Source organism: Falco naumanni, chromosome 4, assembly GCF_017639655.2.
Source record: "Falco naumanni isolate bFalNau1 chromosome 4, bFalNau1.pat, whole genome shotgun sequence".
Taxonomy (NCBI): Eukaryota; Metazoa; Chordata; class Aves; order Falconiformes; family Falconidae; genus Falco; species Falco naumanni.
Genome location: NC_054057.1, coordinates 20,574,402 through 20,600,867, shown reverse-complemented (window position 1 = coordinate 20,600,867; position 26,466 = coordinate 20,574,402). Strand labels below are relative to the sequence as shown.

The 26,466-nt window shown below is 43.1% G+C and overlaps 1 protein-coding gene across 3 annotated transcripts in view; it reads right to left on the bottom strand.

The window, feature by feature from the left end:
• Window positions 1–26,466, bottom strand: part of LOC121086477 (calcium/calmodulin-dependent 3',5'-cyclic nucleotide phosphodiesterase 1C-like) — a 295,806-nt gene that overhangs the window by 170,633 nt on the left and 98,707 nt on the right. The window contains exons 1-2 of one of the 3 annotated variants that reach the window (XM_040590297.1): window positions 14,353–14,445; window positions 13,640–13,742 (exon numbers count right to left, since the gene is read on the bottom strand). The exons of 1 other annotated variant lie outside the window; for it this stretch is intronic. In XM_040590297.1, the coding sequence (XP_040446231.1) occupies window positions 13,640–13,740 (101 nt within the window). In that variant the 5' untranslated portion in view covers window positions 13,741–13,742; window positions 14,353–14,445. Of the gene's footprint in view, window positions 1–13,639; window positions 13,949–14,352; window positions 14,446–26,466 lie in introns of those variants that run through there. One more of the 3 variants, XM_040590298.1, reaches the window with a different exon arrangement.

Genomic DNA, 26,466 nt, shown 5'->3' with positions numbered 1-26,466 from the left:
TCACTTGAAGCAGATCAGAAGAGTCTGCATGCTCTGAAGCACAGGCGTGCACGGCACAGGCACGCAAAGACAAGAAGTGTTCACAACTTGAAACAGGTACGATGATTTCAGTAGAAATGGAGGCAAGACAGCTGAGGGGCACAACAGATCTACAGCCAAAAAAGGAAGGGAAAACATATCCTGACGACAAGAAGTACTGCTACAAAGTGGAAATGAAGCTTGTGCTCTATTCACAATCAGTAAATAATTTAAGTAAGTAATTCAAGGTCAGAAAATATCTTCATTGATTTTGCCCAAGGAAAATGCTGTTTTGATAAATTTTATCTGCTCTGGCTGACTCCATTGGATGTCACCAGTCTAGTTACCAAGTTTTCTCAAAAAGCAGGCAAAAAATAAACTTACAGCTTCATCTCCAAAGTGGATTGCAATAATTAGGAGATATGAACAATCAATCAATGTCTTTTGTGCTGCCTCTGCTTTGCTGTGACCTTTTGCCATAACAGGGCTCTTACCTGTGACCTAATAACCAGTTTCCCACTTGGACATTTGGGGTCTAGTGTGTTTACCAAGTGCATGTGAAGCAGAGCTGGAGAGGCAACATGTTTAATTTCTCATTACAGAAAAGCCTCTGTGATGGCACAGGAGGTAAGGAATTTCTTCTGCAGTACAAGCTCAAGGTAGCTGCAATCCCTTCTCTATCCTCTTAGTAAACAGTGAGTGGACAGAGCCTGAAGGTGTTACGGATGGGCATGGATATGATCTGAGAAGACTGATGTTAACAATACTATTATACTATAGGTTCCCGTAAGAGCTGATGACCTTAAATTGCACTCAAGTGCAAGTTTCTTCGTTGTTCACAGAACCACAGTGCTGAGCACCAATTCCCAAGCAAGGCAGGGATTGAAGTATGGGGACAGGGATGGAGAGAAGGGGAAAGGGAGGTGGTAAGGAGGGAATCACTCTTGAGATTTGCTCCTGCAGATAACAAGGATACAAATTATACAAATTACTTGACCCACTTGGCACTACAAACTCAACCATGGCTTGATCTTAACTCCCAAGGCTAGCGTAAGAGCAGTCACCTATTGACCTTGGGCAGGACCCTATACAGCTATAATACTTATATTCAAGCAGGAGCATGAGAGGTGTATTAGTTAAAGGTATTTTCTTTTCCACTGGCATAAAGATGATCTATGACCAATTGTCATGATTTTGTTTAACTTCATTTCAACAAAAGGCAATCATGGCTTGCTCAAAATTTGATAGAAGAGGCAAGGTAACTGTTGCCTATCTTTCCATAGCACAGTACATATACCAAATGAGGAGAAAAAGCAGCATAGGAAAAGTTTACTTAATTGATCTGCACTGAATACTGTACGCAGGAAAGTTTTGGGCAAAACAGTCTGAGGTCCAAGGATCTGCAGGGAGCACTGTGAAACCTGCAGGGATAACTGAGCCCCCCAGCTTTGTCACCAAATGAAGTTTTCAGTAAGACCAAATCAGAAGGGCAAACTCAAATTCAGTACCAGAACTGCCCTGTACTGGGATTTTAATATGTTGGCATCTTAACTACAAAAGAATTCAGCAAATTTTGTTCTAAAAACTTCAAAAAATATTATTTCATTCATGTAGATTTTGTACAAGCCAGAACAATTACTGAAATCTTGAGGTTCTTCCTCTGTATTTAATGTTTTCCATTACTCCTCACGTAAAACAAAAAACCCAGCCAAAACTATAAACAAAACCAAAAAACCTCTGCCACTCTAGCTGAAGAAAAATACAAAGTAAAAAGGGTCTGTTTCTGAAAATCTAACCCTTTGAAAAGAATATGATCTACTGTTCGTTCTGCTTTTTCTTATTACACAAGCAAACTCTCTTGTGCCTCACGCATCACGTTCTCAAAAAAAGTGTGTGCTCATAAAAATCCAGCTACAGGGAAGTACCTTTAAGGAAAATAAAGTACTGAGGTCTGGAAGGAATACAGAGCAGTTCTCAGTCCCATGCTTTTATAATAAAATAATTAAAAAAAAAAAAAAAAGGGATCATCAAATCACCATAGTGTATCAGTGTATGACCTTTGCATATTTAAGATTTGAAAAATAGATACATACTTCATCTGAGTGAGTGTTGCTTTCTAGCTGGCTGCTCCAGATGACTCGTGGAACATTTGGCTCTGAAATTAGTAAAGGTGATGACCTGCAAAGTACAGGATGGGTGGTACTTCAGCATGCCTGTTCTGTGGCCTCTCCCGCTGGAAGAGATTATGGCACTCAGAGCACAATGGGATGGGGGAGGCTGAGAGGAAAGTATACCTCCCCAGCGCTCCGAGCGTAGATGTGCTCCACATTGTGTTTGCACGGCCACACTGACCTCCACAAGTAGGATGCTGCTTCCTTGCTAATACTATGTCTCAAAAAAAGGAGTGTATATACAATCTTTCCTGTGCGTTCTTTAGTTGGATCCTGTTTGTTTCCCTAGGAAAAGAGCTTGTGAAAACGAGTGTTTTCACATATCAAGGAGTGTACAAAGCAACAGTTCCTCTTGGAATAAGGCAAAGAAAAATTTTGCAGAGCACATATAAGGGCAACGTTGACGTATGGTATATGCTGGAAGTACATAATACTGTTCAGTGGGAATTCCACTTCCTCAGTGGCAAAAAGTTGTTAGACCCTGGAAGAAACAAGCATGTACAGATTAAAAACTTATTTTAATCACTGCTACTATGCAAAATGAACATATTCAGATTCTGCAGGAGCCAAACAGGCAGCTGTCCAGTTTGTTTCATGCAGGGTGGCTCTGTGATTAGTTACAGCATGCACGACAATGGGGAGGGGGAAAATCATTCTTCATACCCTGGATTAAATATCAAGACAGGAAACATGGACTGGAATTACATCAGACCAGACCAGCCGCGTGCATGAAGTCACTAAACAAATCTTCTTCTTGTCCTAAGCTCTAGCAAATCTATCAGAATGTTGCTTGTTATTGTTTCCCCCTCCAACCTTCCTCCCCCTAAACACAACCCACCCCCTCTGTCTGCTAGTAGACAGCTGGTGTGACGCAGAATTTTAAATCTCATGTTTTTGTGCCAGTCCCTCTCCTGACTCTGGGTTACAGGCTGAAACACTCGGATTACTGTTGAACAAGCTTAAACGTGGGGAGAAAAAATTGCTGCACAAAGATGCAGTGTTCCTTTTCCAAAAGAAGGTTCCCTTCCCCATCTCCGCCTCCCAACCACACTCTCCTTCAGCATGCTGGTATTTTTTTTTTTTTTTTTTTAATTATTCAAGCCTTTTAGCAACATTATATCATGTAGCAACTCAGGACTGCTATTATCCTGACAGTGCCTCCTCATTAACAGACCAATTATTAAATATAAGTCTTAGTAAAAGGCAACATTTCAACTTCTTGTGAAGAGCCAATGCTCTTTTCATGGTCTTCCCAGGACTCTCGTGTTTCTCCAGGAGCAGGGACATTACAGAGGGAAGTCAACTGAACAACGACAGGCCTCTGGGATAACCAGTGCAAGCCTGTTTGCAGAGGAAAATTGGTTTCATGGAGGCTCTTATCATCAAAAAAGCTGCTTGCAGAGGGGCTCAGCACCTTCAGCAGGCTGGATGCTACTTTGTCAACAGTGTTTCTGTATCACGACAACATGACTTTCTGGAAAGAGTAAAGAAAGTTGCCCATCTTTCCTTCCTCCACCCCCCCAGGCATGAATGACATGGATGTGAAGGCACACAGCTGGCTCTGCTGAATTAGGCATGAGGGCAGAGTGAAGGAACAGAGGCAGAAGGAGAGGGAGAGAGGTGGCAATGTCGCTGGCTGCAGCTCGAAACACTGTCCTGTGGTGTCAGAGCGGGAATTCCTCGCCACAGAGGGGGGATCTTAAGGAGAGGGAACTGGGACGGACGAGTGGGTGGATGGGAACAGGCATTGAGCATGCACACAGAGAACGGAGGAGGCTGTGCAAGATTTCTATTCCTAAAGGCCCTACTCCATGCTGTCACCAGCTGTCTCACAAGCATCTAGATGCTACAGCAACCATGGGGGAGGGTGGTGGTGTCTTCAGAAGCCTCAGATATAAAGATGTATTTAAATAAGCAAGTCCTGTCCTTTCCACATACCAGGTGCCACGGTTGCGACAGCAACTCTAGTTCTTAAAAGTCTGGCTGCTGTACGGGGGAGCCAAGTTCCCCGCCTCTGGCCCAGAAGAGGAGCAAATCTGCCTCCATAAGGTAAATAGCTAATTCAAAATGCAATTTGATGTTTCATAGATTGTGAGGCTAGGTGGGACCATTATGATAACTTACTCCAAGTTATCCAGCAGATTTGCATAACTCAGGAATTTCATTCTTCTCCATTTGCAAGAAGATATCCTCACTGCAGTCAAGCTAATTAGAAACAGGTCTTCCAGAGATCGCTGAGCATTTATACAAAAGCCTTTCTCTGCAAAGCACTTTAACGATGCTCTCTGTACAACATAAATGACTTCATCTACACACCCCACCAAACTGCATCCAACTCTGTAGACTCTCCGCAGCTGGAACACCAACACAGTGAGGGAAAAGAAAGATGATTGGCCATAAAACACTAATGGGAACACTGGGAGGGAGAATTTTGACTGGTGTTACAACAAGAATGTGGCCAAGATACCAAAGAAAGTTACCCCATCCTCTAAAGAAACAAAGCAATGGCCTCCTGAAGAAGACACCCTCATTCACCTAAGCAAAGAGGGAAAACTCAGAAGGTGACACAGAGGGAATGTTTTGTGCAGCATTCACAACCAGAGGTGTTCTTGCAGCATCCAGGCTTTCCTTCAGGGTCACCCATTAGAATCTAAGTGAGGCAAAAAATACTGCACTACTAGATTGGGCAGCGTTTTCAAATGCCCTTCAAGGCAGCCCTTGTCCTTGTGATTTTCAGCAAAACTCAAACTCCTAAATAACTTGGATATATATTGTGCTATGACCTAATTTAATCTGGAAGTAAATAAATCCAACAAATGCTTACATGTAGGGACCTGAAGAACTCACAGGACTATCTCTTTCCCTACCACTACCTTTTTTTCTCCTTCCCTCTCTTCTTTTTTCCCCCAAAAGCTCTCTCTGGTTCTCTTCTCCACCCTTTCCATGAGTCAGTATGCTCTTTTGTAGATGATCTCCCAGTTCTCCCCTCCCAGCCTCAACCCCCACAGCTTCTTCTCCTTTCACTTTTTAAGCAAGTCTGAAAAAAGAGAGTTCTCCCATCTGACTGTAGCTGTCCCTGCTGCATCAATTTGTGTATAGGAGCATATTTAAATTGTGTATTCAGACTCTGCTTAGCAGACACCAGTAACTGCTTACTGCTAGTGAATCCCAGAAAACCAGCTGCTCCACAGGAGGCATGGGAGGAAGTGTGATCTGAGCATCATTTACAGCAACCATCTGAGCTGCTCAGCCTTGCAAGGGGTTTATGCTCTACTTCTGCTCCTTTGCCCTTGGACGCTTGCTGTAGCTTGTACCATGTGCTCTGCAGGGACTCCCTGCATGCCACAGCTGTAGCTCAAGGGCTCTGTACAATCTTAGCTGTTAAAAATTGCACATATTTTATGTTTAATTTGTGCTACTCTTGGTGTTGAAATGAGATTTGCACCAAGCCAGGATTCGTGCTACAGATGGATATTGTGCAACTTTCTGTCTTGGCTAGGAGCTTTGTGCATGAATAGTATCTGTCCCTAGGAGTGTAAGAAATCACTCCTAAAGTGACGAAACAGACCTACTAATAGCCATTCAAAGTGTCACATTAATAACAAAATGACTCCACAGCTTGACAGATACAGAAGAAAAGCATGGAACTTGTTATACATGTCTATATGCATCTTAATCATTAAATTGTCTCCTACATCTCCCTCTACAAGAAAGATTACGACAATCCTCTCACGCCAAGCTCACATGGACTTCACCCAATGTCACCAACTGCTAGGTGCAGAGATCCTCCCAAAGAAGGCAAGGCAGACTGCTGTGACACGAATCGGACTCCTTCTAAACCTCTTCTTGACAGCCATGTAGAGCTACGGCTCTCTGAGAGCTCTGCACTTCCTCTTCTTGGCCAGGAAAATTTAAAAATCCCCAACACAGACCTTACCTATTTTTTAGGGGAATCTTGAGTCTGCTGAAGTCAACCAGCTGAGTTTATTACAACCAGTTTCACCAGAGTTTGAGTGGCACTCTATTGCAAAATTTTAATTCTGATCTCTCTGTATTTATAATTATACCTTCAAAATTAATCTGTTTTTCAAATATCCAAGACCACTGCAGACAAATTTTTCCAGAGGCCTGGAGCAGTACTAAGTCTGCTGGAGGAAGGACTATTGCTCAGCTACAATACAAATTTAAGCACAAAGTTGTGCTTAACACTGTCAAGAGAAAATTCTGCACCACCAATGGGCTAAACAACTTTTCTCAAGCCATCAATTACTCTGAAAACCTAGCTTTTCAAAGAAAACAAAAAAACCCACAAATGCTCCAAGGACCAAGAACTGGATTCTAATCTTACCCCTGCAAACAGATTGGTATCAATAAGGTCGTTCTTTCCAGTATTTACAGCACGGCTCAGGAGATCAAAAACAGCCTTAAGAATCCAAACAAGCCCTTCTAGAAAACCTCCACTTTATCCAAATCCCCAGTGTTTTGAGAGCAGTTCGCATCTGTAGAGGTATGTTTCGGAGCTGCTATAGTGTTTTAATGGGTCATCCCTGATACGCGAACCTCAAACTTCCCCCACCTAACTGTCAGGATCGGAGTCAGACTGTTCTTAGTATTTTGAAGGGTCTGAAGTGATTTTTTTTTGATGGAACAAGACAAGAGAGAATGAAACAGGAAATCTCACATGAATTGCAGGGGAAAAAAGAAACACACTAAATAAAAATCCTTTCAAGGGCTGAGTTGGGTTTAATATAGTGTTTGAATCCACCAAAAGCTGGCAGATTAGGAGATGAGCTGGCCTCACAGCCTTTAAAACACACACACACACGCAGAGGATTTTTCAGTGCTGCCTTCCATCGGGTTTTATTTATTTCTGTATGGAGTCCTATCCCACCAAGGCAGTTTTAAAAAAGACTTTCAGAAAGAGACTCACAATTTCCTTTTGACCCGAAGTTTAAATTCATCTTCCCCAAAATAACTTTTTTCATATCTTTGTTTCCTATGCAGGATTGCAAGCTTTATAGCAGCGATATTTGAAAAGCGCTGAATTTAATATTACAAAGGGAGCCCCTTTCTTCTATGACACACTGTGGTCTTCTTTTTATGACTGCTGAAATAAATAATTGCTTTTGGGGCTGCAGGTATGATTCATTTGTACTACCCCCATAAGAATCAAAGCTTTTTTATGATTATGGCAAAAACTAGAGAACGTATATTATTTATTAGTCAACATTTTAGTTTTAAACGTGAAGTCTTCTTCTCTTTTGTTACCTACAGGACTCCTCTATTGATTTAAGATTCAAATAAAAGTCACTGGGTGGAACAAAGTAACAGAAGGACTGGGGGAAAATGTACCAGTTTACTGAATTACTACACCTCCAAAACCAGGACTTCTTAATTAACTTTTTCTGATGTTGCTGTTCTGCTATTTATTAAACTAAATTCTCTCCTCTGTCCATCTGTCAGGCATGAGATGAGCAACTGGCAGGACTTCTGATCCCCTTGCTCCTTCAAGGGCTCTACTGCAGGTAGTACGAAACAAGCTGCTGCAGGTTAATCTAATGGCAAAACTCAGCCCTTCTTCACACCATGGGGAGAACAATATCATGCATCAACCAGACCCTGACAAACCTTAACACTAGTTGAGTCATTCATATCCACAGAGCAGCTCACCCAAACTTAAGAGTTTCTAGGTCACGCTGGAGTGCTGCTGCCTCCAGCATATACCCAGCACCCACTTACTAACCAGTCAGACCTGCTTAATCCTTCTAGAAATCACAGCAGCCACAGGAAAAGTGAAATTTAGACCTAAAAGGCCTACAGAGAGGTTTCCTGACATGGTTCTCTGACAAATCAATGCTGTCTATGCTCATTAGGAAAGTCAAATGAGAAACAGGGTGGCAGCAGCTGTATTTAAAGGTGGTTGAAGGTTCTGCTCCCAGGGAAAACAGGGCTTCAGCTGAAACCTAGACCTTCAGGAGGTTTGGGAGAACTGAAACCAAGACCAAAAACAGCCTAAGCGCCTCTTATCTCTGGAAACAAATTAGCATATTCATATTTTCCACTTGAAAACTGACTAATTTACACATTTCCTAACAAAGTGGTGCTTTCTGAGGGCCTTTTTTAACCTTTACCGTCTGCTGCCAGCTAAAATATTTGGGGACAAAGCCCACTGTGCAGAGCATGCCTCTGGAACTGAAGGGAGCTCTCCTGTTTTCCTATTTACAATGGCCACATAAATGAAAATGAAGCGGATCAGGACACTGTCACCGGCAGAACCAGCTGTTCTGTATGTGACATTTTTCAAGCAAGGAAACCTAAAAATATCATAGAGCACACACAGATAAGACAGGGAAACAGATAACTGAGCAGTGGCACTTGAACACTTGTCAGATCATCTTCAGTCACCACAGCTCCATGTTTTCCATTGAAATCAGTTGCTGTTTCACCATTTACTTCAAGAGCAAATCCAGATCCTACACAAAAGTTTGCATTGCGACCTCTTCACTGCTGATAAGATGCAAACTGCTTTGCAGAGGAAGCTGAGGATATGCCCTAAGTGCTTGAAATACTGTTCCAGCTCTTCAGCAAACCCACAAAGTTTTCAACGACACTGATTTACATGCGGGTTTGCCTTCTTTCCTAATTCTACATTGGCAGGTTTAAGCAGGAGAGTCCAAAAAATGAGTTCCAAGTCAAGCACCCCATTTGAGTTGCTGTTCAGTGATTGCTGCTGTTTGTAATGTCATCTTCAGCAGCATGAGGAAATACTACACTGAGAATGAAGGGATTTATTGTGTATTTAGCAATTTAACATTATAATCCTGGCTTCTGGGGAGAAGGTTAAAGTCCATTTTCTCTCCTCTCCTTCTGTAATGCTTAAAGCATTGCAGGGGCATCAGCAGATGCCAGTGATGCTGGTACTACTGTAAAAGCTAGAAACCAAGGTTTTCTTCTTCTGCATAAAAGCGACAAAAATCAAACCCAAAATATCTCGAAGTCAGGTCTTCAGCTGCCATAAACTAGCACATCTGAAACTAGCGAAGTTCTTTGGATATATGCCTCTGCGTTCTTCAGTGTCATCAGACACGACACCTAGTCCTAGCACTGAAAAGAGCTTCAGTGCTTTCTCTATTCTTGAGAAATCAGAGGTAACCAAAACCACTTTGTGAAGCTTTAAGAGTCCTAACTAGCAGATGGGAGTTCACAGTCCCACAGTTAGGCTTCCAAACAACACCCCAACACAGCCACTACTGCTCATCCCTCCCTAGAGAAACCATCAGCTTGAAAAGCAACCATGCAGTTGTATTTTGCAGTCGAGTCTCCAAGCTCTGCTGCTAACAGTGCCCTGTAATGGGTCCCACCTAATCTTCACCAATGCGTTTTGCAGAGCAGAAGGTCCCAAGCTTAACAGGGTGTTATTAGCCATCATAGGAGAGTGGAGGGCAGACTTGTATGTAATTCCTGTACATGCAGTGTCCAAGTCCTGAGCTGAGTAAGGCAAGTCTGAATAAAAGACTGCCTTCTGGACAGGATCCATAGGGCAAGGAAGACAAAACTGAACAAGACAGTCAAGGCCCCATTTCTGGCAGCAGCAGCTATTAAGAGCCATAAACAAACGACCAACACATCCTTAAGAAAAAGTTTCTTGCAGGCTGAACTTGTCAGCCTTCATGGATGAGCACTGCTTGGGAATAAGAAACAACTGTTCAAAGTCAGGTCCCATGTGAGGAAACAAGCGGACATCCCCGCAGCCCAGCAGCAGCCAAGGAACCGAGAAGATCTGCTCCCGAATTAAACACATAGTCAGCAGGAGCGCGTGTATACACCAGCGGTGTGCAGAGGCGGTGGCAGCTCCTCAGGAGCCAGGGAGCGAGAGCATGTGTGTGCCTGTGGGGACGGGGAGGCACTGGGTGGTGGGGAGGCACCACTTGTGCCCAGTGGTACTCCTGGGAGGCAAGCAGCCCTCTGGCAGCCAAGAGGGAAAGCCCCATGTGAGATATCCCTGAAGGGATGTGAAGCTGTTCCAGTCTGATTCATTTACGATGACGACAAAACTCAGAATTGGGTCTGTTTCTGGGAGGTCCCTGCTGCAGGGAAAGCTGGTGCGTTCCTCCCCAGGGAAGACAGGACCCTGGTGGCTGCATGTCTAGTGCGTGCAACCGTTCTGTTGGAATGAGCTCCTACAAGGAGAAATCTGGAGTAAACCTCTCCCTGACATTCTGGTATGATGCAAGAAAAAAGGGCAAAATTGTCAGTTCTCAACTTTCAAGATTTTCCTTGAGAGAGTTCCATATACCTCTAATGGTACCAATGCCCAGGAAACAGCTCGTTCAGAATGCTTTCCTGAACGTTTATTATTAATAAACCACTAAAAGATTCTTTTCTAAGCTTTGTTTAATCCGGAATTATATCCAACAGGTCAGGTATAAAAGTCAACATTTATTTCGTAGATCCCTGGTTTAAGACACCCAAATGTTTTGCCACAGATGACTTACTGCCCAGTGAGGCGATTTCTCATGCTCCCTTAAACTTGAGAAAACACTATAGGTCCACTGACTTGATTCTCTTATAAATTGCTGCACAAAATCAGTAAGCCATGAATATGCATATGCCAAGTAAAAACATTTCAGTAAGTGTTATTGCATTGGTATTTTAGCTCATTCTTAAACAGTAAAAGCAAAAGGAATCTGTATATAGCCTAAGGACCATCACCTCATACTGCTACGCTTACAAAGCGACCAGACTGTCCTGACCAAGAAACCACATCTTGGAGAGATGCATAAGGGAAAGGAAAAGAAAATCCTTCCACTTCACCCCAGAGGCAAATTCAGTATCTTGTCTGGCTCTTACAGCAACCCATGACTCATGTAGCAACAAGACACCTGGCTTCAGCCTCACAAAACCTGCCCTTTGCATGCTGTCCAAAAGGCCTCCCTATTCCCTGAAAATACACACCCCATGCCCACCTGTCCAAAGGCACCATCCTGCAGGACAGAAATGTACCAGGCACATGGCAAAAAAAGACACTCAACAGACTTGCTCAAGCAGAGAACACACAACGTTAGGGGAGCCTGAAAAGAGCGTCAGCTTAACCATCCCTTTGCAGCCTTTGGGTTTCCATACCCTTCAAACCAAGCAGGCTGAGATGGGTGAAAATTAAGAGTCCCCTTCCTCACCGCCTGGAAAAGCCACGTATTACAAGAGGGGATGAATATTGGTTTGTCCACTGAGTCATGGTGAGTAAACACATCAGCTGACACTGGGGGTGGGAAGACAGGAGGAAGGTATCAGGGTTGCCACAGGCGAAGTCCTACCAAGGAGATGTCCAACCCAATGCTGAGCACCTGAGACTGTTTGAACCACCACAGCCTTTCCCATTTCAGAAGCAGTGTCAGGATCAGACTACCTACTGGCTATCTGCCTGCTGCAGACTGCAACTCCCTGGGTGGCTCCAGCCAGCATTGTGCTCTCACCACCTGTGTAACGCCGCTCTGGTAGCACTGCTGTGCCTTGGAACTCATTCCTGGGTGATACAGCTGTTCGGTGTACCAGGGGCAGGGAAGAGACACATCTTCTCAAGTAGATTTCGATCTCTCCAGGATGAAGCATCTTCTTTAAGAGTTAATTAAGATGGCTGTGCACATCTAATCAGTCTTCTTACACATACAGGCATGCATAAAATGGACAAGAGAAACATGAAATGTGGTACCAAACCTCAGTTTGCAGCAAGTTTGTGTGTATGTGTGTGTCATGTGCTAAAAGCCTCCATAAAATGACTGGGAATGGAAAATCTTCCACAGTCCTTAGTTAGAGCAGAACACATTTCAGTTTTCATCTTCTGATCAAGAATTCTTCAGGAAAATCTATCTCCTCTTTAGGCAAAGGAATTTTGAAACTCAGAAGGAGAAAGGATGTGTTTTGTTACACTCACACCCACTGCCAACAGAGACGGCCATACTGAAGAACAGCCTGAGGTTTAGCTATTCTGTATCTAGAGTAAGTCTTACAGTTTTGCCAGATTTCCGAAAGGTAGAAGAGACCAGATCCTGACGTAAAATATGCAGACCTTGCCTGGTACTAACAGCAGGAGAAACTCTGAACTACAATGCTGCTGAAGAATTAGCAATGAACTTCAGGTAGAATCCAAACCAGCATGCTCCTAAACTCCGTATTAGACAGAAATTCAAGGACTCTTAATACTACAGCATGGCACAGACTTGAAAATAAGAGGGTTTGTTTTGTGTGGCTGTTCTGTTTGGAAGGCTTACAAGACAGCTGTCATCTACTTTGATTAAGTTCCTTCACAAAACAGGCTTCCTGGAGTGATGCCTTGAAAGAAATACATATTCATACACGTCTCTTAGACTGCTTGGAGTCCTACAGAAGTTTTGGATATGCTTTACAAAATATGCTGTCGCTGCTCACACAAAATAACACTCAAAGAGCAACCCAAGTTTAAGTTGGACCCATTTGTTTTCAGTTATTAGCCTACTCTTTCTGTATTTTCTTGCTTCTACTGTTTCCTAGCCTCCTTGCTCCCTTCCCTCCCCCCTTTCCCTTGAGGGCTGAAATTTTAATAACTCTAACATATGAGGCTGAAGAAAAAAAGAAACAAAACAAACTGTTCTGAACACAGGGAGGGATGCAGCTTAACGTAGTAATGCTCCTCTTTGCCTTGGCCAAAAACTGATGGGCAAATAAATGCTTTGCTGCCAGTAAGGGATCTTATTGCTGGTAGACACTATTTTACATACTGAGAATCTGAAAAAGATGCCAGGCATTGACTTTAAATAAGCTAGGCAAACTCTACAGCCTATAAACTTTTGCTTTTCTGCAGTGCCAAGTTCTTTAAGCACAGGTACTTTTTTTTTCTACTGAGGAGGCAGTGTCCCATCATTTCATGGCAAGTCAGGCTTAAATTAAATTAATAAGTATAATCCAATCCATGGAACATGAATTTGCTGCCATTACAAATGCTGTTAAAAATGTTTTCCAATTGTGCTTTCTCTGCTTATTTTGTCCTCGCTAACCATCTCAGTGCCAGAAACGGTGTACATTCACAGGGGAAAAAAAAGTCTTCCATACGCTGCATCTAAGGGTAAGATTATTGTGAACAGAGGATCCAATTAACTACCATTCAGGCTATAACAAAACTTTTCTAGTATAGCAGCTAAAGTAATTAGCATCTCAGTAACTGCTTAGATCTTACAATGCCTCATTAATGACATTTCCACATTCCCACTGGAAAATGTTTGTTCAATGTAACAAGCAGCTCAATTTAAGGAAACAAATGGACCTTTTGCTAAGATTAAGCCACTGTATTTATGGAGAACAGGTGTGGAAACTCCTGAGAGATTCTGAAGGTACCAGCAAGAAAGGAAAAAAGAAAGTGCTGCAATAATTTTAACACGGGAGGAAACAGAAGGACATGAAAAAAAAGTACTACTTACAAGCCTCGGAGACGGAGCCAGATTTTCTCTATTTGCTCTGGCTGTAGGTATTTCAGAGAGTTGCTCTCAAATTCTTCGATTTCCTTAGTCGGTGACTCCATAGCTGCAGGTTAGCGCTTCGGTTAAAGCTCTGCGAGGACGGATGCTGCCCCCCACACACGCACACGCTCCACCTTTAACGCTGCCCAGGAGCAGCCAACATTTTTGGCAGCCACTTCTCCCCCCGCCCGGCGAGCGGGGCCGCGTGGGCAGCCCCCAGTACTCAGGTGTAAGTGGGGGGCAGCTGCACCAGCATGCCACCATCCTCGGGCTGACTGACCCAGGGGATTACAGGCTCATCTCTGGATTGCAAACCCACACGGATATTTTTTCTCCCCCCCCCCCCCCCCTCCTTGTTTTGGTTGTTTGATTTGGGGGTTTGGTTTTGGGTTGGTTTTGTTGTTTGGTTTGGGTTTTTTTTTTTTCCTTACAGTAAGCCAAGGATACAATCAGTAACACCAGCTGAGGGATCTTTATCAAGGGAGGAGGGGAGGAAAATCCCCTGCTACCCTGCTGACAAGTAAACTGTGGGGCTGCTGGTGTCCCAGGGCTGGGCGCTGCCTCCAAGGCTGCTGGCCACCACGCCAGTGGCAGCCCACGGTCCCTCCGGGCTGCTTCCCCGTGGGGCAGCATCCCTCTCCCTGCCCTGGCATAATTATTTTCCCCTCACTTACCAGCAGCGCTGCCGACACGCTCGAAACCTGACAACTGAGGAAAAAGTCATCTGTCAGCATAGCCCAGGCACGGCTTCTCTCTCTGCCTCCCTCTCTCACGCACACACACAAACAGGCGCGCGAGGGAACAGGCTATTGGAGACAGGCTGGCTCTGATTAAAAACCCAACCAAGCCAAACCATTTGGGAAAAGGAGGAAAAAAAAAAAAAAAAAAAAAAAAAAAAAGGAAGGGTGAATTACAGAAAGTGAGCGACTCACTCCTGGCAAACAGCCATCTGCTTCATTGCAGTCAGCCTGCTTTCCTGAGGGAGTGACGCGCAGCACGGGCTGTGAGGCTTCCACTGGGGCAAAACCCACTTTTAAAATAAATAAATTGGTAAAGCATCATTGCCTACACAATGCCTAAAACATCCCCCAAAACACAGCGGGGGAAAGTCCGTACACCGAAGAGAGACCAAGCCCAACACGTTAGTCATAGATATGCTGATGCCTTTCAACGAGAACCGCAAACAATACATTAAAGGAGAATACGTTATTCATAATGTATGAGGCATGAAACAGGACCTATGGATCAGACTCAGGAGGTTTGCCCGGGGGAGGTTCAAACCACTCAGCTCTCCTCTGGGTCCACTGGGATTCCCTCGTACTGACCCCAGGCACAGCAGGGACCCAAGGTATGGGCATCTCTCTCTTCGCCAGCAGGGTCCCTGCCCAGGGCAGGAGGAAGGACAGGGATTTCTCTCATTGCACCAACCTCATCAATCACCTCTCAAACTCTGCCAAGATCACCCGTGTACCTCTCTCTAGTTAAGGTTATTGATGTGGTGCTTTCAGATGAAATAACTAGAGCAGAGGGAAAATAACTGTCAAAACCTTGTCCGAGCCTTAACACATTTTGTGGTGTATTGCAAAAGTTGCCTCTTGAGAAACAGAGCCTGCAGCAGAGAAGTTCACCACATAAAGGAAGACAAGCTCCAGTGAAAATATGCTCGTTGGTGATGACTTCCAACTCCAGTTGTGCAAGTCCACACATCAACACTCTGAGTAGCTTGTGGAAATGTAATGAATACATTAATTGGCCTAATCAAGCCAGCCCCTGTTTAAAGGACTTAAATCCATTATTAATCATGCAACCTGACCACTTCAAAATCCAATCAGGCAAAGTAAAAACAGACCAGACCACCCTGCCTACAGAGATTCTCCTACACCATGGGGAAAAAAAATAAAATTCCAGATTTATACATCTATACAAAATCAGTGATGTTTCTGCTTTGGGATCTGTTGTGTGCAAGAGGGCCTATAACTGGGCTTAGGCTCTGAAACTGTGCTGCTGACTTTGTGCAACAAGTTACCAATTTATCGTCTTGCTTCTGCATATTCAAGAGTGCTTTTCATACACGGGAAAACTGGAAGCGTTGCATTCATTAATGCAAAATGCAGTTTTCACTGGGGGGTTAGTAAGGGGAAGAGTTAAAAAAAAGTTTTGAGGTAAACCCATAAATCTTTAAACTTTTCTTCCAAAGTAGAAAAAGTGCCAGGTTCATTTCAATTCTAGTGAGATTAGAGACGGCTCCATAAAAAGTATATCGTATTGACAGAAAGAGAAAGCCTATCTGGAATAAAAGCTTATGTTATCAGAGTTTTACCAACTTCATGGCACTTTTGACCTTGTCAATAAGATGACCCGGTCTTACCGATTCATCAGTACAACCCAGAAGCTCAGCCACACGTTTCATAGGTGACAGGTAATCATTTCCCTACTTATCTCAGTGTCTCCATCTGAGAACCAGACCTACAGGAAGGACAGTGAGTTCCACTGATGAGGAGGAGACTGTAAGAGCAAGGCATTATCGGTCTTCATTATTCCTGTATCATTTTGCCAACATGCATACAATACGTATTTGAGATTACACTTTCCAAATGCAACCCATCCCATTTAAGGAAACCCTTTGTAGCTTTTAGTATTCACTCAAATCAACACAGAGATGCTGAGATTTCTTTTTTGTTGTAGGAGGCAAAGCTCCCTCACCCTTAGTTCCTATGGGTTTTAGATATTTTAAAAAAGCCACCTCATGTAAAAACCAGAGGCGGGTATTCAGCCCCACAGACATGTGGCCTACCACAGTTACATAAAGCAGCCAGCAGAACAAAAGTCCCCATTTACACTTCATTTTTGCCTCTATACCTCTTTCAATTCTATTGCCGAATGCACAGAATCACATTTTTCCCATTCAGCTTTAGCCAGGAGCATTTTCCATGAAGTTTCATTTATTACCAGGAATCATCGCTGGAACAGAGAGGCATTACCAACATACCATAACCCATACCCTTTTTAAATAACATTTTCCCTTAAAATGATAAACATATGCACTCCAGCTCAAAAGTAAAATATAAGTCAACAACAATCTGATGCTGGTGTAACACACACATCTGTACCTTACCTATATTTTATCTATTTAACCAGTGTTTCATTCTTTTCCTTGGTAATAACTTTATAGTCAAGATCAGCAGAACCCAGGTACTTTTCACCTTCACCATGTTATTATTTACGATGCAAATTATGCATTCAAAATACCAGATAATGCCAGAAAGAATATATACATAATGACAGATGAGAAAAAATTATGAAGGGGGGAAAAATTATTTTCAGATGGTATCTAAAAACAGAGAGGCATAAGACTAAGAATTAAAGGACAGTTACTATAGACTGCAGAAAAAATCATGAACTAGTGTCACAGCTATGAAGGCAGGCACACAGGGGAGAGATATTGGGCAGACAAAGACAGCAAGGTGGAGACAAGAAAAAAAGGGAACTACGAGATTCTGCGTGCCAGGCTAGGACAACCTGCACAGATTCGAAGAACTAAACTAATATTAAGTGGATCCTGTGAAAAAGGTGATACAGGAGAACTTAGATATCCTCCCAGCCTTGAGCCTTTTATTTCATTGTATTTTGACCTCCAAGAGCCTCTGAGACCATAAGCTACTGAATACAAGGACTGTGCATTCTGATAGCTAATTGTAAAACCAAATAGAACTGGGAATTCCGACAGGGGCTAAATCAGGAGAACACAGACAAAAATGCCATTGCATTCAACCGTTGAGGAAACTGAGGGCCAGACGATTACGACATCGCAGCAATGATTTTATAGGAATTACAGGTAGAGACAGGGCTTGCAGTGTTTGCAGGAAACAAGGTGACCTGCAAAACATGAACTGGGAGAGGAAAGAGCACTGGCAAGAGTGACACCAGTGTTGGAGCCTGTGGAAGCAAATGGAAAATCTAGAAGCAGACACAGAGGAATCAGGAATGTGTCTGAGGATGCTGCTTCTGCCAAAGGCAAATATTTTTACAGTTGTGACACTTAGCTGAAGGAAGTTGAGACAAAGACACCAGGCAGGCAGAGATGGCACTGGCGAGAGAGTTGCTGAAGACACAAGGTAGCTGCCTGTCCCTTTCATTTAGTGCTATGACACAGTTTGGGGCTGGGGTAGGAGGGAGGACCCTAATGAGATCCCACACAGCAGCACCACTCTGGTAACAAAATAAAAGAAGCTATTATCAACAGTCTCTCCTTCAGTCTCCATTCATTCTCTCAATTTGGTTTTGTATAGAAGATAACTAGAAAAAAAATGTCATCTGGGACTTCCCAGAAATAAAGATTCCTTCCTTCTTTAATAAAATTTTACAGTACTGTCCAGTAACTCTTTTTTTCCTCCCATGATAGCAGAAACTCTAATAATTAGTTAGGGGCAATAAGGAATTCCCAGCAGCTGAAGCAGTATGAGGATCCTACCTGCTCCCTGGGTCTGTTGCACCACAGACACTCAGTACACCTCGGGCAGTCCGGTTGCCTGTGCCCTGGAGAAGGTCACCTCTTCCCTGCAAGGACATTCAACCATACACCTGCAACATTAGGTCCAGGGAGGGTCTCTGAAGTACTTGATGTTGATTTTGAGAAAGCTGGCTGTTTAATGAATGTTATCCTTCCCATTGCTAGGTGCTAAACTGTATCAGCTGTCAGTCTAGGCAGTTTAAATCCTTTCCTAGGTAATTCTTAAGGAGCTACCCAGGTACAGCACTGCTGCAGCTGTTAAACATCTTCAGCTCTCTGCAACTGAGTGAGATCCTCAAATATAACTAGCACACAGCTGAGTCAAGTCGGGACACATTCAAGGAAAAGAGAGAAGTTATGAGGGGTAAAAGCATGACTAATTCCCCAGATGGTCCTCTTCCCTTTTGTGCATTACAAAGGACAACCTACTATGTTTGCTCTCGGAACCTCTTCTGAGCGTTACAAAGAACTGCGCAAGCAGCCATAGTAAGCAGTTTTCCAACACAAGCAAAGACGCCTGTACCAGCTTGGGGCATGCTGTCTGCTTATGCTCCTCTGCAGTGACGATGGAATATGATGTTATTCTTCACTGCCTGTGCTACTCCCTCTTACACTGATGCCCACCGCTGAACAGCTAGTGTGTTGTACGTGTCACTGCCCTACGGCGGTGAATAAAGCAGTTGCAAAACACGATGTCTTTCTTTCCGCTCATTTGATTTTAAGGTACAGAGGGAGTAACAGGGAAACACAGGAATGCAGGATATTGGTATCACCATGTTCAGGTTTAAGCCTTTGCTTGTTTAAGTCCCTGATTTTGTGATAGGTGTCAGCAACATAGCAAACATCAGGAGAGTGGCTGTGGCTGTAAAATGTTATGAACTTGTCCCATACATATCTCCCATTAATACTTATCACCTTGCTTGCCTTGTCCTTAAACCTCATGGTGAGCAAGAGAAGCTTCCAAAGGAATGAAGTTCATAGGCTGAGCATCTCACACTCATGTTGCTGCACAGAGGTCAACAAATCACAAGCACAGAGCAAGTCTGAAAGGCAGGAACGGCACCGTCTGATTCACTCCAGACTGCTCGACTATCATGACCATCATTTGACAGATGCAGCAGTAAGCCACCTCCTGATGGATTAGCCATGTCTTCAAAGCAGAGGGGAGCTCAGCTGAGGAAAAGCCCACCTGCCTATCAGAGACATCCATTGCTCAGCTTCTGGCAGGTGAAGGCCACACTGGGAGCACAGACGGGACTGTGTATGCAGCACTGCATGCGCCTACAGCTGGAGCAGCACCGCACAAACTAAAGAGCACTGTGCTGCATCTATGCACCTCCCCAAGCCATCCCACAGGAGATGCAAGAGGACACTGCTGCTGCCTTCAAACAAGGTCTAGCCCAAGGGAGACACTGGATTTCTCTCTGCTGCTGTATTATCTGGCAAGAGGTCCAGGGCAGAAAGACTCCTTCCTGAGCCCTGGAAGCATCTTTCTTGCCTCCTCCACTAGACTGTGGGAGAGGAGCCTGGACACCCACCGCGGACAGCTTTGGCACGCTCCCTTCCTAGGGCACTAGGTCAGCTCTGTCAGTGACAGCAAAGAATGAAGAGCAATGTGGAGGTCCCAAGCAGGCCAAACAAGCCCTACACTGGCCTCCTCTATCCCAGCACACAGATTTGGGCAAATGCAGGCTTCACACTCTTTGTCTCCCCCTTCCTCAGTCCAGGACCATACTTGCATTCATGCTCAAAGCCTCTTAAGGGAGCCCTGTGCAGGAAGGATCTTAATTAGAAGTACTTCTCCCTCCTTAGTAAACACACCGTTCTGCAGGACTTCTGATGCAGGAGGGTGCTGGTGACACACAGCACAGTGGTGTGAAAGGCAGCTGGGGAGGGTGGCTCCAACATGTGCCTCCATGAGGGCAGGCATCGCTGCAAAACACACAAAACACCAGGGCATGCAGGAGTAGGTCTGCCTTTCTCAGGGTGGTGGTACAGGTTTTTCATACGTGAGTCCAAGACAGAATAGTCAGAGCAACCTCTGACATACCACGCAGCTGTAAACTAGGCTCTGTCCTCAGATTAAACTTCCCGACAACAACTTTCTGTAAAGGCACCTACAGTTCCTTTCCTTTATGTCTTAAGTGGACTAGAAAAAGAGTGGCAAATTTCAGAGTTCTCCTTGTAGATTTCACCAGCCCACTGCAATGCATCCAAAAATGCTCCAAGGCAGCAGCCTGTCTGATGGAGCCAGTCCTTCAGTGAGCATGCGCAAACTGGAGCAATAATTTCCAACAGCAAGATTTCTGAAGTCTTTGCTGGACTGCAGCAAAAACAGCTAAGCTGCCCCATGCTGAAGGGGTAGCATGAGGCACTGAAAGCATGCTGAGACATCGCTTATTGCTATTCCTACATATTGCCTGTGTGAACATGCATTTTCTCTCATCAATTAATCCGATTTGACAGAATGAAAGCTTCAAGCATTATAACAAGTTCTATAATTAGTATGACTACAATGTATTCATATGTCTATCCACGCATAAACAATCCAGAATCTATTTTATTCTCTTACCATTAATGCCTCCAACCAAACTGCAGCAGAGTATCTGTCTTTGCTTTTATTATTGCACATCCGAGTCTGGATCTCTGAACTTCAGTTACGGTATACGCTGTGATGAGTCTGCCAGTACCGTATTGAAAAATATTACGCCAATACTATATTCAGTTTGTAAAACACTGACATTTCTGCTAATTCTGCTAATGCCAAGATAACCTGGGCAGATTTTGCTCAGCCTTTATCTAAGAGGAAAAAAAATTCTTGCTTGTTTTCAGCTACAAACACTTTTTGTTTGTTTGGGAGGGGCTTATGAGGAGGGAAAGGGGATCAGCTTATCACTTAATTGCATTTATCTTATTTATTCTTCACTTGAAATACTAGAGATCAATCAGGAAATACTTAAACATTGCAGCTCACTTGTATGCATTTTTGAAAAAAAATCAGAATTACAGCACTCTGTCCTGAGCAGAACAACTTCAGAAGGTTGAACTCTGAGAAAGGTAACCACTGTGCTAAGTGTATGAAGAGTTAATGAGAAAAGTATTGTGAGACTCAGTAAATAAAACAGATAATTAATCTAATTGCATAATTAACTAATTTATATATCACTTAAAATAAGTCATATTTCACTACAAAATAGATGGCATTGAACGGAATTACTTCTACTGTATTCAGCTTCTGGCTGTTGAAAAAGCATTAACGTCCACCTAAATATTAAGCATTTTTGATAGCAAGAAACTGTTATCAAATCATAGATGCCTCTGTCCCATTTAGCCAAGAACAGTATATGGTCCTAAGCCTACTGAATCTTTCCTGAAGAGTCCTAATTCAATCATATATTATCCCAGTGTGAATAAGCAACATATCTGTCAGCATCTGGAGTTACACTGGTATGAATAAGGTACTTTGGTTTCAGATTTTTGTTGCAATTCTACTTTCTAGTTTTATTACACTAGGACCAAGTACTTCTCAAACTGTAATTTGGAAGTGAAATTTAATCTTTTTTTTTTGATTATTTTCTGTTTAAGATTAGATTTTAGGGCTTGATGGTAACTGACTCACACCACAGCTGCAGAGCCATTAATACCACCATAAGTGAGGGTTGGAAGACAAGCCTGCAAGAGTTAAAGCTAACCAAGGAGCAGCAATCTAAGGGGACTGCTAACTGCTTTTAATTACAAGCAATCACCCAGTTCCCTCAGGGCTGGGGAACTGGGATTTCAGCTGCATCCAGTAATTACATATAGTTTTAGCTTCTCTGTCCAGAAGGAGCACAGACGCAGCTGACCCAGGGAATGGTGAACTTTCAAGAAGTTTGAAAAAGTGAACTACATATAGATATAAGGATACATATAGACATATATGAAGATAATATATTAAGACTACTGCTGCATTCTCTACATACTAATAATCTGTTCAGTCCTAGACTGCCACCAAGACTAAATATACAGAGAATTTCAAGCAGAAGTTTTAAGGGAAGGCAAATTTTAGCTTTTCATCTCAGAAAATACAGAAAAAAAATGTTCGAGTGACAGTAAAATAATCAGCACAAAAAATGCAACTGATGAAGTTGGTGGAAAAGTTGCTGTTCATTTAAACTTTTCTTGAGTTGAGTGTATCAAGCTGACGGTTTTGATTAAAAGCTCTGGTGACTGGCACGAACTTTTCTGCCAAATAATAATATCAACTAATATTGTCACCAAGACAAGTGCGTACCCATCTTCTCCGGTCTGTCCTTTTTGACCCAGAGTTGCTCAGTTTCTGTGACAGCAGACTTAGAAAACTTGCAGAAACAGTCTTCACCTTGGGAGGCTTTCCAAAATGAGAAAATTTCCACGCTGATGACACTTGAAGTTATTACTTAAACCATGGCATTGCAATAGCTCCACAAAAATCCCTGTTGCAGGCACTCAGAGCACTGCAACTTTGACAAAAGCACTATCACTCTTGAAGGGCGTTTTTAAAACTCTGTTTTTCTTTAATGAACTCCACAGAGCTAGAAAGCCTTAAACCCCATATTGCTATACCTGACAGTTTAGGAAGGAGGCTCTAAAGAGGAGTGATGGTTAAGGGAAAAGGGGCTTTTTAAAATGCTTTGCAAAAAAAAGAATGAGGAAAGCTTGAAAACTTGGTTATGGAAGGTCTTGGCAAAAGAGGTAAGATGTCAGTAGTACTCCAAGCAATTAATTACTTAAAATAAATATCTAATTAGAAGATTGAACAAGAACTAGCTTTCCAGTCTTTTCCTTTTTCACCAGTAAACACCCAGTGAGGTCAAAGTAGACCATTTACAGACCAGAAGCCTCTGTGCAACTTTCTCAGTTTCCTGCTCACATTTTCAGATGCAAAGGGATTAAATAAATATTGAAGCTTATTCAAAACAAGAACAAAGTTGTCTCAGAGAGTTTTTTAATCACTACTTATATGTTTGAGAGGTGGAAGTGGGAGGGTTTTTGCTTGTCTGTCTCTCATACACAAAGTACATTTTATTACACAGGCCAATGCTGCCCCCTGTACCACAAAAGTGCTACATTTGATCCAATATTCGATATAGACAAATTAAAAAGAGGGAAGACAGAAATTATTGTACACCATAAATTATCCCTTGTAAAATTAGGAAACACATCTATAACTATCAAGAATATCTGTATCTATTCCATTGAATTTTATTGAATATGGAAATTTATAAACAGACCTTCACTCTTTCCCCCTTTTTGGTTTTGTTTTGTTTTTTGTTGTTGTTGTTGTTAAAATCTGTCCAGCTGCTGTAGAGAGGGAAGATTCTTCACTTGCTTTTTTGGACTACCACTATTTTTTGACTCCAAGGAGCCCAAGTGCTATGCCTTCCCTTCTTATCTGCTGTCTCCCGTGGGAGATAGGTAGGCACCTTCGATTGCTCTACTTGCCTTTGCTGACAGAGATAGCCAAGTCTGGACAATTTAACTAACCAACTCTGGCAGACTGCAGTCCAAGTGACAAACATTAGCTTTGGGATCTTATGTATATCCCCTTCAACCCCAAACCTCCCAATTAAATTAATATTTCCCTTATTTTTCCATGGATAATGGATTTTTTCCATGCATTGGACACGGGTGGAAGAGGAAGCAGAAAGTGGAAGCAAAATGCAAAACTATACTGCAAAATGCAAGACTATACTGCTCTGAAACCAGGGAGCTCAGAACATCATCATCGAAGAAAAGTCTACCGGGTAGCAAGGACCTTTTGCTGAAGTGATTCACAAAGTAGAAGCTTGTTAGTCTGATCTCAGCAGTGTGCCAGGCATCAGAGCTCACAGCAAATAATAATTAAAGGGAAGCAGAATACAAAGCATCTATTTATCACATTGGATCATGGCTAACTAACCTGGTCTCTTTCTTCCTGAATCCATTTCCTGTGATCATGCAAATGCAGCAGATCTAACATATTTGGAGCTTACGAAGGCCTCAGTTTCCATGTTTTGAAAAAACATGCACTGAAAGAGTGAATTGCATTGTGAGCAGGGATATGACTAAACACAATGTAAGGATGTGGGGTAAACTGGCCTTCACAGGACCCTCCACTGCCAGACCTGGCCGGTCTTCCCAACTTGTCCTTGCTCATGCAAACCCTATAGGATCAGGTGTTTCAGAAGAGAAAAAAAAAAAGGCTAAAAAGGACTGCAATTGTTCTCTGTAGTTATCAGAGGTAAACACCAGGAAAAAAACCACACCAAACTTTTAAAGGAACAATCTTGCCACAAGAGCAAACATAAATTAACTGGCCCCGAATGCAATTTGGAAGCTGAAAGATTTCTAAGCACTAGAGCACTCAGCCTCTGGAAAAGCCTCCCAACTGGTACAGCACAAATGAAAGAACCCACTCCGCTTACTTGGAGATGAAGGTTCCCTGGCTTACGCAGGGGTGATGTGCAACACCGCAGGCTAGACCCAGTGACCTATGCCGAGCTCTGTGTCCTGCAGATGCTCCTGCACAGAGAGCTCTTGGGCTAATGCCTACAGGGGAGGACAACCAGCTCAGGGCAAGCCACTCTCCAGAGAGGGAAAAAAACCAAGGTAACAGGGGTTTCCTCTGGGAGGAGGAGAGGCAAGAAAATAGTATATTGTTACTGAGCATATCACTCTCTACTTCACAGAAGAGGCTGCTCCAAAGGTTTAAAAGGTGTTTGTGAAAGACCTTTTCTCAGCTCCACTGACTGAGGTCTCTGGAACAGCTTAAGGGCTTTGGGGCTTCCTCCCTTCTTGTAAGCTGTCTTCTGCTAGAAAGAGGAAAAGCCTGCCCTCAGAACCTGAAAGACCTTTTCCCTGTGACAAAAATAAGAGTTTTGTGAGCCTGCAGGTAGGTTTAGGCACTTCACTGCAATGACATGCTCCCCCATCCTCTCTAGCTGCAATTAGCCTTTCTGCTACAATTGATTCTTACTATGCTTAAAGCCAGTAAAGTTTATAATAACCACAAAAAATTACTGAAAAAGGTCATAGCAAGAAAATGTATATATATGGATGTAGCTGTGCATACTCCAGAGACTTCCCAAACAAAGAGGTTCACCACACCAGGGAACATATATTGCAGAATGGTTCGTCACAAGGAAGGTACGAGGTGGCCCCCTTACCCAGGCAGGTAACTGGCATCCACACCTCAGGATGCACAGGGAAGAAGGTTCAAAGGCAGCTCATACCCTCCTCCGTCCTGCTGCTGTGAAACAAAATCTTCCTTGTCTTCTGGAAGAGCAGAAGATGGTGGCTATTTTGGCCAAAAGGTTTCACAGGCGCATGCCCATTCAGGCAGAACGTGCTATGGGATTTGATCGTCACTGCTGGCATGTATTCAGAGAAAGTACACAGGGGTTGGTACCGCTGTTCCCTCTTTTCATTATCATGTTGTACAGAAAAGTATCCTAAAACAGACCAAGTAACATATTGCAAAGAACAGGAATACATGTAAAATCCTGAACACTGCAAATTACAATCACAGGAAAGAAAAGAACTTTCTTGTTAGCAAGAGATTTACAGTCTCCTTTTTGCCTTTCGTTTACCACCCTCTCAATGCTGCAGTCCACATCCTGAAAAGAAACCCACAGACTTGAAGATCAGATCCTTACGCTGCTATGCTTTCAATGGATGTTTTAAAGTGTGCAGCATTTTAGCTAAACATCATAGTGTCCCTCCTGCATTTAGAAGCACTTTTTTTTAAACTGATTTTCCAAAGCACTGCTAGAAGATCACAAAGTGTTTACAAGCTATGCTTTGCCCTTAGTGTTCACCACTGCCTTGTGGCATTTCACTGGCAACATCAAAAGTTACCAATAACTAAAAATCTGCTGAGTGATACTTCAAGATAAATCCTGCACTGGAAGAATAAGTGATCTTCCCCAAATCCTCATTTAAGCTAATTCTTGCAATTCTCCTTTAAATTAGATCCATTGACCAGACTTAAGCAACATCATGTTCACCCTCACCTAACTGTTTCCCCATTTCCACAACCTTGGCCACTAGTGGATGGACTGAAGAATAAACTGAAGTACTGAAGACGGACAACAGCCGTGCAGGAGGTCAGTGAAATGACTGCCGTAATGGTTCCTGTATACATATTTGACAGGTGCCCGAGAAAGATGACGGAGCAAAACAACCCCAAGGGAATCACCATCAGTAATCTCCCTCTCATCAGCAACTACAAATGTCCCCTCCGGATGTCTCAGCTTCATCACATTGGTCTGCTACATGA